Source organism: Rhinichthys klamathensis, unplaced genomic scaffold (genome assembly GCF_029890125.1).
Source record: "Rhinichthys klamathensis goyatoka isolate OS25496 unplaced genomic scaffold, OSU_Roscu_1.1 h1tg000206l_1, whole genome shotgun sequence".
In the NCBI taxonomy this organism is placed as follows: domain Eukaryota; kingdom Metazoa; phylum Chordata; class Actinopteri; order Cypriniformes; family Leuciscidae; genus Rhinichthys; species Rhinichthys klamathensis.
Genome location: NW_026606731.1, coordinates 2,907,119 through 2,924,309, shown reverse-complemented (window position 1 = coordinate 2,924,309; position 17,191 = coordinate 2,907,119). Strand labels below are relative to the sequence as shown.

Here is a 17,191-nt window from a genome sequence, read left to right as displayed (position 1 = left end):
AGTGCTCCAAAATCTCCTGATAGCTAGCTGCATTGACCCTGCCCTTGATAAAACACAGTGCACCAACACCAGCAGCTGACATGGCACCCCAGACCATCACTGACTGTGGGTACTTGACACTGGACTTCAGGCATTTTGGCATTTCCTTCTCCCCAGTCTTCCTCCAGACTCTGGCACCTTGATTTCCGAATGACATGCAAAACTGAGCAACAGTCCAGTGCTACTTCTCTGTAGCCCATGTCAGGCGCTTCTGCCGCTGTTTCTGGTTCAAAAGTGGCTTGACCTGGGGAATGCAGCACCTGTAGCCCATTTCCTGCACACGCCTGTGCACGGTGGCTCTGGATGTTTCTACTCCAGACTCAGTCCACTGCTTCCGCAGGTCCCCCAAGGTCTGGAATCGGTCCTTCTCCACAATCTTCCTCAGGGTCCGGTCACCTCTTCTCGTTGTGCAGCGTTTTTGCCACACTTTTTCCTTCCCACAGACTTCCCACTGAGGTGCCTTGATACAGCACTCTGGGAACAGCCTATTTGTTCAGAAATTTCTTTCCGTCTTACCCTCTTGCTTGAGGGTGTCAATGATGGCCTTCTGAACAGCAGTCAGGTCGGCAGTCTTACCCATGATTGCGGTTTTGAGTAATGAAACAGGCTGGGAGTTTTTAAAAGCCTCAGGAATCTTTTGCAGGTGTTTAGAGTTAATTAGTTGATTCAGATGATTAGGTTAATAGCTCGTTTAGAGACCCATTTCATGATATGCTAATTTTTTGAGACAGGAATTTTGGGTTTTCATGAGCTGTATGCCAAAATCATCAGTATTAAAACAATAAAAGACCTGAAATATTTCAGTTGGTGTGCAATGAACCTAAAATATATGAAAGTTTAATTTTTATCATTACATTATGGAAAATAATGAACTATCACAATATGCTAATTTTTTGTGAAGGACCTGTATGTATTTTGGATAATTTTCAACCCAAAAAAAGCTACGGACTGCAGCTTTAATACTAATTTAACTAATTAGTTAGCTAGAAAAAGTTTAATGTATATTTCAATAAATCCATCATGTTTTCATGCCAGCCTTAAATGTTTATATTTAAAAGTAGAAACATATTTGTCATTAAAAAGTTATTTTTATTATAAAAACCTATTTATGTGTAATTTAAATGCAATATACAATAAAAATTGCCTATACAAATCAGCTAATTTTAAACTTTAATATTATATTCATGTACCAATTGGGATTTCCTGTATAGTTTACAGCTTTAGTTGAGAGATTTTCCCTGAGGAAATGTGCCATGTACTGTACCTGATAGGCCCCAGTTAATCGATATTGAATCAAATCCAATCGGAAGGTGAATTGAATTGTGAAGTTCGAGTAAACGTCCAGCCCTATTACACATATTTTAATAGTATTAATTGTTCTAACAGTATGTACTGTTTTAATAGTATTAATTACAGTATAATACTTACAAATGGACATTAGTGATTAATAATATAAAATAAAATGTCACTTCATGTAAAAAGTTAGCAAAGCCACATGCAAATTAAATTCTAAATATGACTTTCAAAGACTCGTTAACCTGCTGGCTGCATCTGATATGAGTGGAGATGGGCCAAAACTCACACAGGCATGACTGCAGAGTCCTTCTGTCTCCACACACACTACACACACACACAAAAGAGCTGTGAGTGAAAATCAAGCCTCCCTGATTGCCCTGTGTTCCCAAGAAATTATTGTGCGCAGTGCTTCAGATTTAGTGCTATGCAAGAGTGACTTGAACAACTTCAAATATTAAAAAGTTACAGCTATGGAAATCCCAGAACCAGTACGCATAAGAGCACAGATTTCATTTCTATTAAGTAAAAAAGAAAAATATATATAATAATAATACATATATATATATATATTTTTTTTTTTTTTTTACATCTGTAAGATGTTCTAATGCACACTAATTGCATAAATTTACATACTGTATAGAAGATAAAATCTGGTTAGTACACATACCAATCTCCTTTCTTTATGAAATAAAAAGATGACTGTTAAGATAGACTTTATTGAAGCCTGTCCAAGTGGATCCAAGATTGTGTTTTTTCAAGCCAGCTGTGAAAGAGGAGCTGACCTGTGTAATTACTTTAAGTTTGTTTCGGACATAAACAGCCCTAATACATTCAGACATTTCCAGTAAAATTCTAATGGATCAGAGCTGCTTGCTCTTCATCATCAGATGCATTTCAGGCAGTGTTCTCGCCATACACACCGTATTAGAACAAAAGTACTGACATGCCTCCTGTAGGAATATTCTTAACATAATTTGATAAAAATGTCTCCTTTGATAAAACCTAATAATTGACCTTACAACAGATAAATGAATGACAGCCCAAACAGCCAATCAAACTGCTGAGCTGAGAAGCCTTGTTGCTATCCGCCATTTTGCCTGCCAAGCTTTATAGAACTGTCGGACACATATGAACCTCCTTTTTGGCAAATTCCTTTAACTATAGTAAAAAGCTGTTGTTATGACAAGTTATTCAGTATCCTATCCAGAGTGGCTAGTTAATAGAGTTTGGTTTATTCTTCCCAATATGCCAGTAATTTTAAAAACTGCAATCGTTGCATCAGATTTGCCATTCTTTATTACACTGACCTTGATGTTTTCTCTATTAAATAAAAAGACTGTACAAATAAAAGTGAGTTTGGGCAGTTTTCTTTAACACTGGTTCCAATTAAGGTGATTACATAGGATTTGATATGGTAGTATGCCTCATCGTCAGAAAATTTGAGGAGGAAATTTGGTTTAATTTCATCCATAAATCTCTATATACAGTAAGAGTAGACATCGGTGTATTAAATACAAATGGGCTTCATCCAAAATACTTGTGCATCTTTTGACTTCATCTTATGTGTGAATGATTTGGTTTTATTTGAAAAACAAAAGCATGCTGAATAGACTTCGGTTTAAACCTCTAGTTCCAACAGCTCTCGGGTGCGTTTCCCGAAAGCAGTTAGCCAACTATGGTCGCAAAGATTTTTTGAGACAATACGGTTTCGGGAAACAGTTGGGACTAGCTAGTTGATTTCTTCAACAATGCATCGTACTTCTGTAGTTAAGCACCGAGTTACGTCGTTGTTCGGGAAACGCACCCAAGATAAGTAAAACATAATGTGACGTAGCCAATGTTAAAAGGTTAATTTACACAAAAATGAAGAAAAAAAAAGTCATCATTTACATTTATTCATTTAGGAGACGCTTTTATCCAAAGCAACTTACAAATGTGAACAATAAACTAACAATAGGACAACAATATGCAAATGCTATGACCCTTCCCAGTTTAATCTAATGCAGTTTTTTTTAATACAGATAATAGATATAGAATAGAAGATAAAGTGTTAGTATTAATGGATCAAGTGTTGCCAACTCACCCTCAATTTACTCACCCTCATGGACATTCCAAACCCATAAGACTTTCGCTGATCTTCGAAACACAAATGAATATATTTTAAATGAAATCTGAGAGATTTCTGTCCCTCCATTGACAATCCATGCAACTACCACTTTGGTGCTTCATAAAAAAAAGTTTATAAAGAGATTGTAAAATCAATTCATATGAATCGACAGTTTAGTCCAAATTTTCTGAACAGACTGGATCGCTTTATATAATGAACAGATTAAATTTAGAATGTATTAAAATATCTTCATTTGTGTTTCGAAGATGAACGAAAGTCTTACAGGTTGGAACGACATGAGGGTGAGTAATTAATGACAGAATTTTCATTTTCCAGTTTGCATCTGCAGAGAGTTTGTTACACCTATGAGTTAATGGCAATGTTCATGACATGTTGACCACCCGACTTCTTAACACTTGGGTAGATCTCCCCTTTTAATTCCACTGTTTTCATTTTCTACCATTACATTTAGTGTTTCAACATAACTTGATACATTTTTTTAAAAATCGATGCATCGATGCTCTCTCCAACGATTCTGGATCATCTGGAATTTCAGAACAAAACCAAAATGCAACCCCACAAAATTCAGTCCAGCACCAACACTATTCAACCGGAGCGAATGAGACGAGTGAGTGAGGGGAGGGTGGGTGTGTTTCTCGCCGTGGGAGAGAAGAGAGAGCGAGAATGCGCAGCAGTTATCGGTGTATCGATACTGCAGAAAAAAGAGTTTTGGAACCGTTTCAGATATTTCAGTATTGATACATATTGAAATATCAATATTTTTGATAACACTAGTAAGAACCATCTTTCATCTTCAGGTCATAAGGTCCTATATTTTTTTAATCTACAGGCCTACTTCAAATCAGCAGATTGACACTATGACACAGGGTCCTAAATGATTTTATGTGAAAAAAAAACCCATCTGAATGCAAATGAAAAACAAATGAATGCAAAAAAGCTCTTTAGAACAGACTCAGTTCCAGTAACAAGTTCCTATTATCATTCTTTTATTGCTAATTTTTTTCCCTTATTTTCCTTCTTTCCTTATTTGACTGAGTAATTGTCTGGAATGTGTTTCCAGTCTCCCTCCCTGTTTTCTCTGAGTGCTCAATGTAATCTGTGAGTCAGACTGTCATAACTGTTAATGTCTTTAAATGGTCTTTACACTGGAATGGGCTCAAGCAATAACACCAGAGATGACTTCCTCTCTGAGAGCCGAGAAGCATGTCAAAGGAAGATGAGGAGACAACCACGGCCCAAGTCATATACGCAGCTCTTTGTTACCTATTTTACAGCTTATGGATGTACAATACATCAACAATACTAATGGTCCGATACTCTGGATCATAGATAAATGTTAAACATTGTCGACAGAAGTCCTATAAAAGAAAAAGAAAGGGAAAACAAAGCAGTCCAAATGCTAGAAGACTAAATTAAGTCTCTATGCCCTGTGTTTGCCCCCAGAAGACTGGTGTGAGGCACTGAGCTGAGAGAAGGAAGGGCACACTGATGCTGAGAAACAAAAAGGGCATGTGGCCAGGACTGCAGGGAGAGGAGGCACACATACACACTCAGCATTCAGCCAGCTTACAGTCTCAACTCTGCCAATTACCACTCTGCACAACAGTAAACAGTAACCGCCCACTTTTTTAGCTGCTTTGGTTCCAGAAATATTATTTCTTTTCTATACAAGATTTTAACTAAATTCTTCAATAAATAGTTCTAAGTCATGAATCACAGCAATACAGATTTTTATTTTGAAGTAAAAAAAAAAAATGATTATATGAAAATCAGGAAAAAAGGTGCAAAAATCTGTAAACACATTTCATGATGGAAAACCTACAATCCCATTAAGGTTTGTGAATAATGTCATCACTTTAAAAATAACATTTTATATTCACTGGTAAATGAACAATAATTGTATAAAATCAATATATTTTACATTTCTATATCATGTAAAATATAATGTAAAATACACATATTCTATATAATTCTACATAATATTCACTGAATATTACTAAACTACTGTTCAAAAGTTTACGTTACGATTTTTTTATTTATTGAGTCTCTTATGTTTGCCAAGGCTGCATTAAAAAAAAAAGAAGTAATATTGTGAAATCTAATTACAATTTGAAATATTTCAAAATATAATTTATTCCTGTGATGGCAAAGCTAAATTTTCAGCATCATTACTCCAGTCTTCAGTGTCAAATGAATCTTCAGAAATCATTCTAATATGCTGATTTGCTGCTCAAGAAACATTTCTTATTTTCAATGTTGAAAACAGCCATGCTCCTAAATATTTTTGTGGAAACTGTGATACACTTTTTTAGTGAAGATTGAGAGTGTAATTGAGTCGATCACAAAGCTTCATGGTAGTGGGCGGTCGCTGAACAGCTTTCGAGTTTCGACCTGATTTGTTTGCTAGGATTTTGTGATTGCATCTTTCTCTGTATAATTATGGGGTGTTGTGCTTTACAAGGAATTTATCATTGAAATATCTTTTTAAAATGAAGCATCAGATCAATAACTTCAGAGCTCATGTCAGTCTTATTTCTCCTTGGATAAAATGAATGGGATTTTCACTCTATCCAGGTTCATAACACCTTTTTTTTCATGATTCAAGCAATTTTCAACTGTTCAAATCAGACTTTGTCCAGAAACATCAATTTGTATTCACTTTAAAAGAAAATTAAATTGGGAATAGTCCTTTATAAGAAAGTGTGTTTAATCCCATAAGTTGAACCCAGAAAGCTTCCATTTGAGCTAGTTTATTCAAGCTTTCCTAAGGCAATAATCAATCCACATAAGTCTTTAAGCATGAGTGTAATATTCGTCTCTGTCACTGGTCTCTTTTACTTATCTCTAGCAAACTGATGCACTGAAGCTTTGCTATGAAACGAATGACCCAGAGCAAATGCTCTGTCAAATTTTTTACCGCAGCCCATTGATTAATTTTAATGTTTTAAAACCAGTGCAAATTTTACACCCATCCTTTGTTATACCAAATTACCCCATGTCTACATGAGCAGTCAGGGCAGTCGCTTACGATGACTCTACAAATTTAAGTAATCAATTTGACACAGAACGGTGCAAGAGAGAGACAACCGGCTTAGCTGAGTTACTGAGAGCGTGAGAATGAAAGTGTGCCTATTAAAGGTAACCTTCCTTCATATCTTCAGGCAAAGAGGCTGTGACACAGAAGGTGATGAAGTGCTACGCTTCGAGTTTCTTATTCTCTCCCTATCACCCGAGTCAGTCACTTCACTTAATGTGGGCTCCTCTGAAGTGTACTTCCTCTCTTCAACCATTGACAATCTCTGGAAGGACTAGAATTGCACCACTATCTTTACTGACCTATCAGTGGTTAGGTTGATCAGACAGGGTGGAGATGAAGTTGTAATACCATGTAAAGGCCCTTTCACATTAAGCGTGACACGGTGAAGCTCAGCGAATACAGAACATAGATCGTCGTAATCATATATTTATTTGGCTTCATGTTTCATCTGTAGAAATGTTTCTCTCAGTTGTTTATGTGCGGAACCGTGCTAAACTCAGGCAGGAGTTATGATCACATAATATGATTGACAGCTCTAGAGCGAATGAGCTCTCTGACTCATAACAGACAAGCACGGAAGAAAACAGCACTGTGTACGCTGTTTCAAGCTCTCCAGATTGCATAATTCAGTGGAAAATTAATAGAAATGATAATCTGTATAAAGAACATACAAATACATCTGTTCTCAGACACCAATGACCAACTCAATCTCTTCTCTCCTCCAGAATACTTTTCTTCAGTGTTTACAAAACAGCACCACCACTCTCACACTTTTGTGCAACAGCAGTGGCTCAGGTAAGCTCAAATCTAATTGGACGGCTCGGCAACGGGGGAAAAAAAACGAAAGAAACGAAACAAAAAATGTTTTTTTTTTTTTTTTTTGCTTTGTTGTGCTGCGATTGATCAGTGTGAATATCTCCATAGGGATCTATTGTTTCGATTCAAGAGCGACATTGCGTCGTACATTTGTGCTATTTAATGGCGTTCAGTGTGAAAGGCCTTTAAGGCTCCACATTTAACCGAAAAAGCTTGATGGTTTAACGTTTGAAAATAAAAACAGCCAGCCATAAATATTAGTACTGTAATTTTACAAATGTATTATAAAATAAAATTATCAGTTGTTAATATTATATGATTTTATAAAATATTCTTTTTACAGTAGCAATGTTTCGTTTATCTTTTTATTTAGAATTTTTTTATTATTTATTATTATTATTTATTTAGATTTTTTTTAATTTTTATTATTATTATTATCTATTATAAACCTAAAAAAAAAAATGAATTTTAAATATCAATTTCTATCAAAAAATAATAATTAGATTTTTGCTTCCAAATCATGCAGGCCTAGTACCATGTGTATCGCCAACTATCTATGTGTACTTCCTATCAGAAAAATCAGGTATACAAAAAATAAATAAAATCACAGCAACTATCTCATTCAAGAAAAATGGCCAAATGTAATAAAAAAAATTTCTTCACAAAAAACAGTGCAACCATTTAGTGAAATTCAGAGTACTTCATCAAGTAGGCAACAGAGGAAGAAGGCTCTTACTTTCTCAGGTGCTCGTGTTCTTTCAAGAAGAGCTCCGTCCGCCTGTTATTCACCCCCGAGCCACTCTTATATGTCCTGACAAGAGAAAAGAACCTTAATTAGCAATCAACCAGAAACATGCAATTACTCAGGATGGCTCATTGTATGAACATTATCTAATGGAAAGCCTGGCACTTCTGATGACGTGGGGGTTGGGTTAATATTGAGGGTTTTTCTTCATCCTGTGCCATGCACAAGCGCTCTCTCACAGAGAGTATTTAGTGTTAATAATGAATGAACACTGTGCTGGGAAGAACAGCCCTTTCCCAAGAGTTCACCAAAGAAAATCAAAGACAAAAACACCCCCTCTGCTTGTGCAACACCAGCTAGGGTATTTTAAAAGACACACAATGGCCTGATGGCACAAATTAAAACAAATCTCCATCTCAGATGCAAGAGTTTATGAGGGTGGGGAAGGGTTGTAGGAAATGGCAGCCTCAACGACGACCTCACACGAACTAAACTCCACCTTCTGGTGGGCTTTTCTCTGGACCTATTGTAAACAGACTGATGTAGAAAGGATATTTATCTAGTTTCTATGGGATTACACCTGCCCGCTGGTCAAATCAACTGTCAGTCCACACCAATCAAAGTGACAGGGCGCTGACACCCAACTTAATCATTCCAACAAAGCTTTAAAGAGCAGTGCACTAAATCACACAGGAGGCTTTGTCATTTCTGCCAGCTGACATTTCTACAGCGCTGTGCTGCTGATCGATGGGGAGTTCGGAACCAGGAGGAGCACAACATGCACAGCACGCATGACACAAACTCAAGGAGTGAGGCTTCAGTAGCCCGGCTGAAACCTTCACAGCCCGCACCACAGAAAGTAACTGGGTACGAGGATGCAAACACTGCTCTACATTGCCCGACAAATCCAGCAGTGCATTTCAAAAAGTGCATTATCACCCTCTGGGGGTAAATGCATATACTACAACTTATGATGTACAAAACCACTTTCTACTATTCTGTGTATACAGACAAAATAACAAAATTCTTAACACGGATTGTGCCTGTATGATAAGCAAAATAGTGAGCAATAGTGCGCTTAAGATGATGTAATCTATCAACAAGACACACACTACCGTTAAAAATGTTGGGGTCAGTAAGATTTAAAAAAAAAAGACAGACAAGGGCACATTAAACAGATCAGAAGTGACAATAAAGACATTTATAATGGTTAGAAAGATTTCCTTTTAAAATAAATGCCTATTCCTTCTATTTATCAAAGAATCTTGAAAAAATTTAACCCCAGTTTCCACAAAAATATTAAGCAGCACAACCGTTTTCAGCATTGATAATAATAATAAGAAATATTTCTTGAGCACCAAATCAGAATATTATAAAGATTTCTGAAGGATTGTCTGACATTGAAGAGTAATGGCTTCTGAAAATACAGCTTTGCCATATATATTATAAATTACATTTTAAAATAAATAAATTATAATATTACCTCAAAATATTATTGTTTTTACTGTACTTTTGATCAGACTCTGATGAAGGCTTTGATCAACCCGCTCAAAACATGTGAATGAAATCTGCAGATAAGCTGTCCGTTTAGTTAAAACAGTTAAATTTACACTTGGCAACATAGCTATGGGTCTGTGCAAAACGAATCTAAATCTAATCTTCAATTCCCACGCTATATGCAAATTTAACAGTTCACGTCAAAAAAAAGCAAGATATGAGCTTTATTTTATTTATCATCAGCTAATTTCATAGATTTTCAATTGCAATTAGAGAGAGAGAGACAGAGAGAGAGAGAGAGAGAGAGAGAGAGAGAGAGAGTGTTTCATTTGCAGCAGTTTGCACGTCGGCTTGCTGAAGAGATGCTCACTCCTCTGCGACGATGCATATTGCAGTAACACTGTCATATCTGGGTACGGAAGCCATTATAACATGCTCTCACATGTTTAGTTTTTACCATTTTAGGAGGAGGAGTAAAATTTAGATTTGTGGTTTCAACGACCAGACACATTTTGCCCAGTTTCATCTGGAATCCGAAAATTGGTTCAGTCTTACTCTATACCGAGTAAACAAGTTTATTGCTGGTCAGATCAGTAGGAGGTGGCGACTGAGCATGAGGCAGAGGGGGGTGTACACCTCACTTGTGTGTAACTACAGGTATAAAAATACAGTGCTGCAAGAGATGGATTGAGCTCAAATCCAACTGTGACAGTCAGTTTATTTCGACTGAAAAAATAAGTTCAATAGCAATTGCAAGGAGCAGTAAAGAGTTTTTCCTCATCATATAAGGTACAGAACAATTACTTCAAGGCACACAAATGAAATAAGCAGCCCATAGAGGTGCCAGAGAATTGCAGCTCAGATCAATAAGTCATTATCCAGCCCTGCAGTCATGATCTCATGGTTACAACCAGAACCACGTCAAAACTGTGCCTGTAGAACCCTACAAAAAGCTTGCATTGTCTACTACTTAAATGAGAGTGTAATATTCCCATATCAGTTCATCATTTTAAAACCCATTCAGTGGAATTCCATTTACAATCTTATAATAACTTTCTTCCAAAATCACAACAGAAAATGAGAAAAAAAATCCATAGATTTCACGAGGGCATAAATTCAACTGGGTTTTAACTATAAAGATCAGTCAGAAACTATGTTTATGGAGAATTTCATTTCATACATAAGGTTTTATAATACAGATTAATTACACATTAGATGGGGTTGGTCTTCAAAACCTTTTTCGCTTTATAAGGGAATTTCAAAGAAAACTCACTCAATGTCTTTTCTCACAGATCCCAAAAGATCCTCTCTCTCCCTGATTGCCATGAAGTTTGATTTGGTTTTATGAAATTCATGTGTGTAGTCCTAGAGAAGGAAAACAGAGTTGAAGAGGTTATAAATAACAAACTGGATCAGCTATATTGATGTTAAATACAGGAACTGCTCTTTTATCTTGAGAATACAAGTCAAGTCAAGTCAAGTCAAATATATTTATATAGCGCTTTTCACAATACAGATTGTATCAAAGCTGCTTCACAGTATCAATCAAAACAACTTAACAGTGTTTGTTTATTACTGGAAAAGACATCCAAGTTTGGTAGAGCTGATCAGTGGTATGATGGGTCATTTAATTTGAATACAGACTTCATAATAAATCCACTACCATTTAAAAGTTTAGGGTCAGTAAGCTTTTTTTAATGTTTTTTTAAAGTCTCTTGTGCTCATTGCTCATCAGGGCTGCATTTATTTGATACAAAATTCAGTAATAACAGTAATATTGTGAAATATTATTACAACTTAAAATAACGGGTTTAACATATTTTGTGTAATTTATTCTTTTGGCAGCAAAACTGAATTTTCAGCATCATTACTCCAGTCTTCAGTGTCACATCATCCTTCAGAAATCAATCTAATATGCTGATTTGGTGCTTAAGAAACATTTCTTAATATTATCAACGTTGAAATCAGTTGTGCTGCTAAATATTTTTGTGGAAACCGTGATACTTTTTTTTCAGGATTCTTTGATGAATAGAAAGTTCAAAAGAACAGCATTTATTTGAAATGAAAATCTTTTGTAACATTACACATATTTACTGCCACTTTTGATCAATTTAATGCATCCTAGCTGAATAAAAGAATGAATTTCTTTAAAAAAATGTTTTTAAAAAAACGTACTGACCCCAAACTTTTAATTGGTAGTGTATAATAATAGTTTGTGGACAATAATGTCACTGATAAATCGCTGAGATTATTTCATAAAACGAGAGGAGATTATAAACGAAAAGAAACCTACCTGTAGGATGTCTCTGTGCCTCTGGAGAGTGTGCATTAGAGCAGCGTTCAGAGACGTTACTCCCGGTGTGCTCGTATACTCAGCCATCTTGTCATTCACACCTGTCAGCTTTAAATGCAGGAAAGAATAAGAATAGCTATATGTTGTTATCATTAAAGGTGCTCTATGTAACTTTTCTACTAAAATCAATCCTTTTTTTATTGCCTGTGTGTGAAGGGGTTGTAATCACACATTAAAATGATCCACTTGTCGAGTTTTGCTATTACCTCTGAAGGCCAGTATTCCTATTTCTAAGTGAAGTCTCCGGGTCGGATTTACCGCGAAATCCAACGGATGTGACGTGCATGCGCGCTCCCGAGCCTCTCTCCTTATATACAGTCTATTGTAGACGGTCAGGGAGTTACGTCCGGTTAAAGGCACACGTTTTTCGGCTTATATCTCAGTCAATCTTTGATCAATATTCCCAAGACTCTAATCGTTCGTAGTGCTGGACGGGGCCTTTCGAACGAGCCCACCCCCGAGGTCCAACTCGCCCGGCTCCCCGAGTTATAGCCGTTCGAAATCGGGGGTCCCAGCGAACGACGATCCGGTAGGGGGCATCCCCGAGGCCCGCCACTCTAGGGTTCGGGCAAGGGTTCCCCTGGGACCTCCTCCCCCGAATTTGAGCTCTCTGGGTCTTTGCGTTCCAGAGATACGAGCGATTTTCTTCTGAGATCGTGACGTCACCGGCGTCTGCAATTTTGCAGCGCGGCCGATGGTTTTCTGCTAATATCTCCGCGAAAACACCACCAAAAACTATGGAACTTATATGGTTCTTTTCAGCTCGACTAGATGGTCCCAACGAGCTCGGTGCTCGCCGAATCCGTCAAGTATTTGCCGAGATATTTGCGTAATAGACGGTATTGTCTATGAGTTCGAGCACGAGCGCTCTTGTAAAATTTGGTTGCAATCTGAAACATCACCACTAGAGGCCACTAAAAGTTACGTAGAGCACCTTTAAGCAGAATTGTGTGTGTGTATATATATATATATATATATACACTCACCGGCCACTTTATTAGGTACCCCATGCTAGTAACGGGTTGGACCCCCTTTTGCCTTCAGAACTGCCTCAATTCTTCGTGGCATAGATTCAACAAGGTGCTGGAAGCATTCCTCAGGGAGTTTGGTCCATATTGACATGATGGCATCACACAGTTGCCGCAGATTTGTCGGCTGCACATCCATGATGCGAATCTCCCGTTCCACCACATCCCAAAGATGCTCTATTGGGTTGAGATCTGGTGACTGTGGAGGCCATTTTAGTACAGTGAACTCATTGTCATGTTCAAGAAACCAATTTGAAATGATTAGAGCTTTGTGACATGGTGGAAGTAGCCATCAGAGGATGGGTACATGGTGGCCATAAAGGGATGGACATGGTCAGAAATAAAGCTCAGGTAGGCTGTGGCATTTAAACGATGCCCAATTGGCACTAAGGGGCCTAAAGTGTGCCAGGAAAACATCCCCCACACCATTACACCACCACCACCAGCCTGCACAGTGGTAACAAGGCATGATGGTTCCATGTTCTCATTCTGTTTACGCCAAATTCTGATTCTAACATCTGAATGTCTCAACAGAAATCGAGACTCATCAGACCAGGCAACATTTTTCCAGTCTTCAACTGTTCAATTTTGGTGAGCTCTTGCAAATTGTAGCCTCTTTTTCCTATTTGTAGTGGAGATGAGTGGTACCCGGTGGAGTCTTCTGCTGTTGTAGCCCATCCGCCTCAAGGTTGTGCGTGTTGTGGCTTCACAAATGCTTTGCTGCATACCTCGGTTGTTAACGAGTGGTTATTTCAGTCACTGTTGCCCTTCTATCAGCTCGAACCAGTCTGGCCATTCTCCTCTGACCTCTGGCATCAACAAGGCATTTCCGCCCACAGAACTGCCGCTCACTGGATGTTTTTTCTTTTTCGGACCATTCTCTGTAAACCCTAGAGATGGTTGTGCGTGAAAATCCCAGTAGATTAGCAGTTTCTGAAATACTCAGACCAGCCCTTCTGGCACCAACAATCATGCCACGTTCAAAGTCACTCAAATCAACTTTCTTCCCCATACTGATGCTCGGTTTGAACTGCAGGAGATTGTCTTGACCATGTCTACATGCCTAAATGCACTGAGTTGCCGCCATGTGATTGGCTGCTTAGAAATTAAGTGTTAACGAGCAGTTGGACAGGTGTACCTAATAAAGTGGCCGGTGAGTGTATATATATATATATTGGCACCCTGCTCTCTTGATATCAGTATCAACCGAAAAAATCTTGTCGTCAATCAGCAGTTTAATGTACATGAGGATCAGTAAGGGAGACTGTAAATTGCAATGTGTATAGTACCTAACACTAGCACGTGGTATTACATAGTAGTTCTTACTTTCGCAAGTAGCTGCTCAATCTCCACTGACATGGTCTCAAACATTCTGTCCTGAGTGGAGTTACAGAGCAGAGGTGTTGTATCCGAACTACTGGGAACAGAGAGAATAGAACGATGTTATTACCACCACCATCCTCATAATAATGATATCTAGAAAACATCACAATTCTTTGAATGAGCTACTACAGCAACGTCCCACCTGTCTCCTCTACGACCGTCCCGAGAGCTGCTGTAACTAGTGCACAGCTTGCTGAAAGACACCAGCTTCAGGTCCAGTTCGTTCTCCAGCTGCCTCGCCTGCTTCCGCAGGTCTGTCAATGTGCAAAAATGTAAAGATTATGACATTCAGTGAATGATGTCAGTGGTAATATACATTCATATTCATAAAATATAAGACTATAAAATGACAACACACATCAATCAGTATGCACTTGCATTACTTTCAGAGTTAGTGGTAGCTTACGTATACACTAGATGACAGAATAAATAATATTAGAAAATGCAATAGAATTGCACACAACATTTCACTGACAACGTAATTTGGTAGAATTACAGATGACAAAAGATTCATATCAGTCTACCTGGTCCTTTTTTACATTTATTGTCTGTTAACTGTCTACAATGTCTGACTGCTGTAATGTGTTTTAGGTATCACAGGCAAACATTCAAAACGAGAATATGAAGCCCAACAGTGCTGTCTAGGAAGGCAGCTTACTAGATTTTGAAACACAGCCTATCAGTTTATTGAGTTTTAGTGTAAAAAGCTTGTTTCAGTTTCATATACAAACAGTTCTGTAACTTTTCTGACAGATTACATAAGTTCGTGCTACATTAAGTACAGAAAGTCTGTATGAACTCAAAGACATCAGACAAATGTTTAGATTTAGAGGAATGAAAGATGTCTCGCTGTATTCCTCAGGTTTTCAGGCTAATCAAAAGCACTGACGTTTCTGCGTTCTAGCGAGCTAATGCTAACGGCGATAGATAGTGTGGTAACCTGGCTGCGTTTCCATGAAAACGTTACCAAAGACTCTTCAGAACTATGAATTCGCGTGAGCTGTCACAAAGCCCAATAAAGCTTTTGGTCAAGGGGCATTTGTAACGCTTTGCCACCTCACCTTCCCAATAGTTGCTGTTTCCTCCTGCCATCTTTGTTGTTGAACGTCATCCGCGGTGGTGCTGGCAGAGGCGGAGCCTAGAGCAAGAGCATTTCAACACATTCTGCGCTGCGCTCCGTCGTCACAGCGCCACCACGCGCTTTGCAGGAGAATCGCACGCATTCCCGTTTATCTTTATTTGAAAATATAGTTCAAAATACAAGCGCATTAAACAAGTCTAAATATATGCCGTTTCTCGTATAATATATAAAATATATCATCATATTCTGCTTACTACATCTAGATGTATATTGTTTTTCATTCTTAATCCTACTTATTTATATGTCCTGTCTATTCTACAGCAAATTCCTTTTGACATTGGATGACAAAATAATCTTATGATAATAGCCTAGTAAATATGAGTTTCCATGTTCCTCTTTTTTATAGTTGGAAACTCTATAGCTACAGTACCATAAAAAATACTGCATTACTGCATTAAAACCTGATCATTTTAAAGAAAAGCACATGAAATATTCAGAACAAAGTTTCATCTTTATTTACATCTCATTTAATTACACACCATTCAAAACACTAACGACGTCGTAGCAACATACTGTTTGCTGGGCATAAACAGGTTTATTTGTGCAGTTCTTTTACTCTCGAAAGGAATTGCACTTGTGTAATTTACATATAGTTGGCAACAATTCGATATGTACAATCATTGTTGTATAAAAAAGAAAGAAAAATAAACATCAGCACAAACATAGAAAAGTTAGACATATTTGTTCAAAGTCAAACACACCCAGACATTTACATTCAAGCATGACAATCAACATCAAGCCACATTTAATTAAGATTTTGTTGGTAATGGTATCAGCAACTAATTAAATCATAGAAACAATTTTCCCACATATTTGCCCTGTGTGAATGATCAATCTGGCACAGAATGATATGAATTATACATAAAAACCTGAATCTTCCATTGAATTTTAATAGGGTGTTTGTTGCTTTTTTCTTTTAAAAGCATGAGCAAAGCACACCACTCCTCATTCTTTTTCATTCATTTCCTGAATTGTAAATAACATTTAAATGTGTCAACTACATGATTGGAAGTAATGACCGCACCGCTTATTCTGATCTTTCTGGGATGCCTGAGAGTGGGTGAACAAAATAAATATTTTCATTGGATGGATCTTAAAACAAAAATAAATTTTTTTTTTTTTCTTAAAAAAAAGAAAAAAAGAACAAAATAGGGACATTTTCAAGAGTGCACATTAAGACAAAAGAATACAAACACACTGACTAAACACTATCATGTCCGAGTGGAGTTATTATTAAATGTTTCACCATATCCCCAGAATATCAAACAAGAGAAATGGGAAGGCAGTAAATGAGCATGAGCATGAGTTTGTCTGCTGTGTATCGAATAAGTCACCTTTATGACAAATGTGCAATGGTTGTGAGAAATAGCTTAAATGTAAATATCTACATTTAGTATGTTCAAAAACCTCACAGTCTGAGATGTTTAATGCTACTGTTTAAATCTGTTACACATACTTGCATGAAATACTGTACTAATTGGATGAATAACGGCATAATGTAAAATATTTGGGTCATTTCACTTGCTGTATGACAGCAGTCTGTTAATCATAACAAATGTATAATGAAGCCAATAAGCAAACCAGATTCTCAAACCAAACGATTCCGGACTTTGACACGGGTCCACAGAAAAAAGGGGAACAAAATTCCATTTACACTAAAAAATTGTCATCCTCACAACTGCAGCGTCCATGCAATCTCAATTCTAACAAGGCACAGTGTTTCATAAT

General features: G+C 37.3%; 2 protein-coding genes across 2 annotated transcripts in view; one reads left to right on the top strand and one right to left on the bottom strand.

Annotated features, from left to right (window-relative positions):
- Nucleotides 1-15,457, bottom strand: part of gosr1 (golgi SNAP receptor complex member 1) — a 38,995-nt gene extending 23,538 nt beyond the window's left edge. The window contains exons 1-6 of the mRNA XM_056263458.1: nt 15,384-15,457; nt 14,465-14,576; nt 14,266-14,356; nt 11,852-11,959; nt 10,832-10,923; nt 8,053-8,127 (exon numbers count right to left, since the gene is read on the bottom strand). Of these exons, the coding sequence (XP_056119433.1) occupies nt 8,053-8,127; nt 10,832-10,923; nt 11,852-11,959; nt 14,266-14,356; nt 14,465-14,576; nt 15,384-15,414 (509 nt within the window). The 5' untranslated portion in view covers nt 15,415-15,457. The remainder of the gene's footprint in view (nt 1-8,052; nt 8,128-10,831; nt 10,924-11,851; nt 11,960-14,265; nt 14,357-14,464; nt 14,577-15,383) is intronic.
- exo5 (exonuclease 5) overlaps nt 1-17,191 on the top strand; it is a 274,495-nt gene that overhangs the window by 144,037 nt on the left and 113,267 nt on the right. The window lies entirely within an intron of this gene.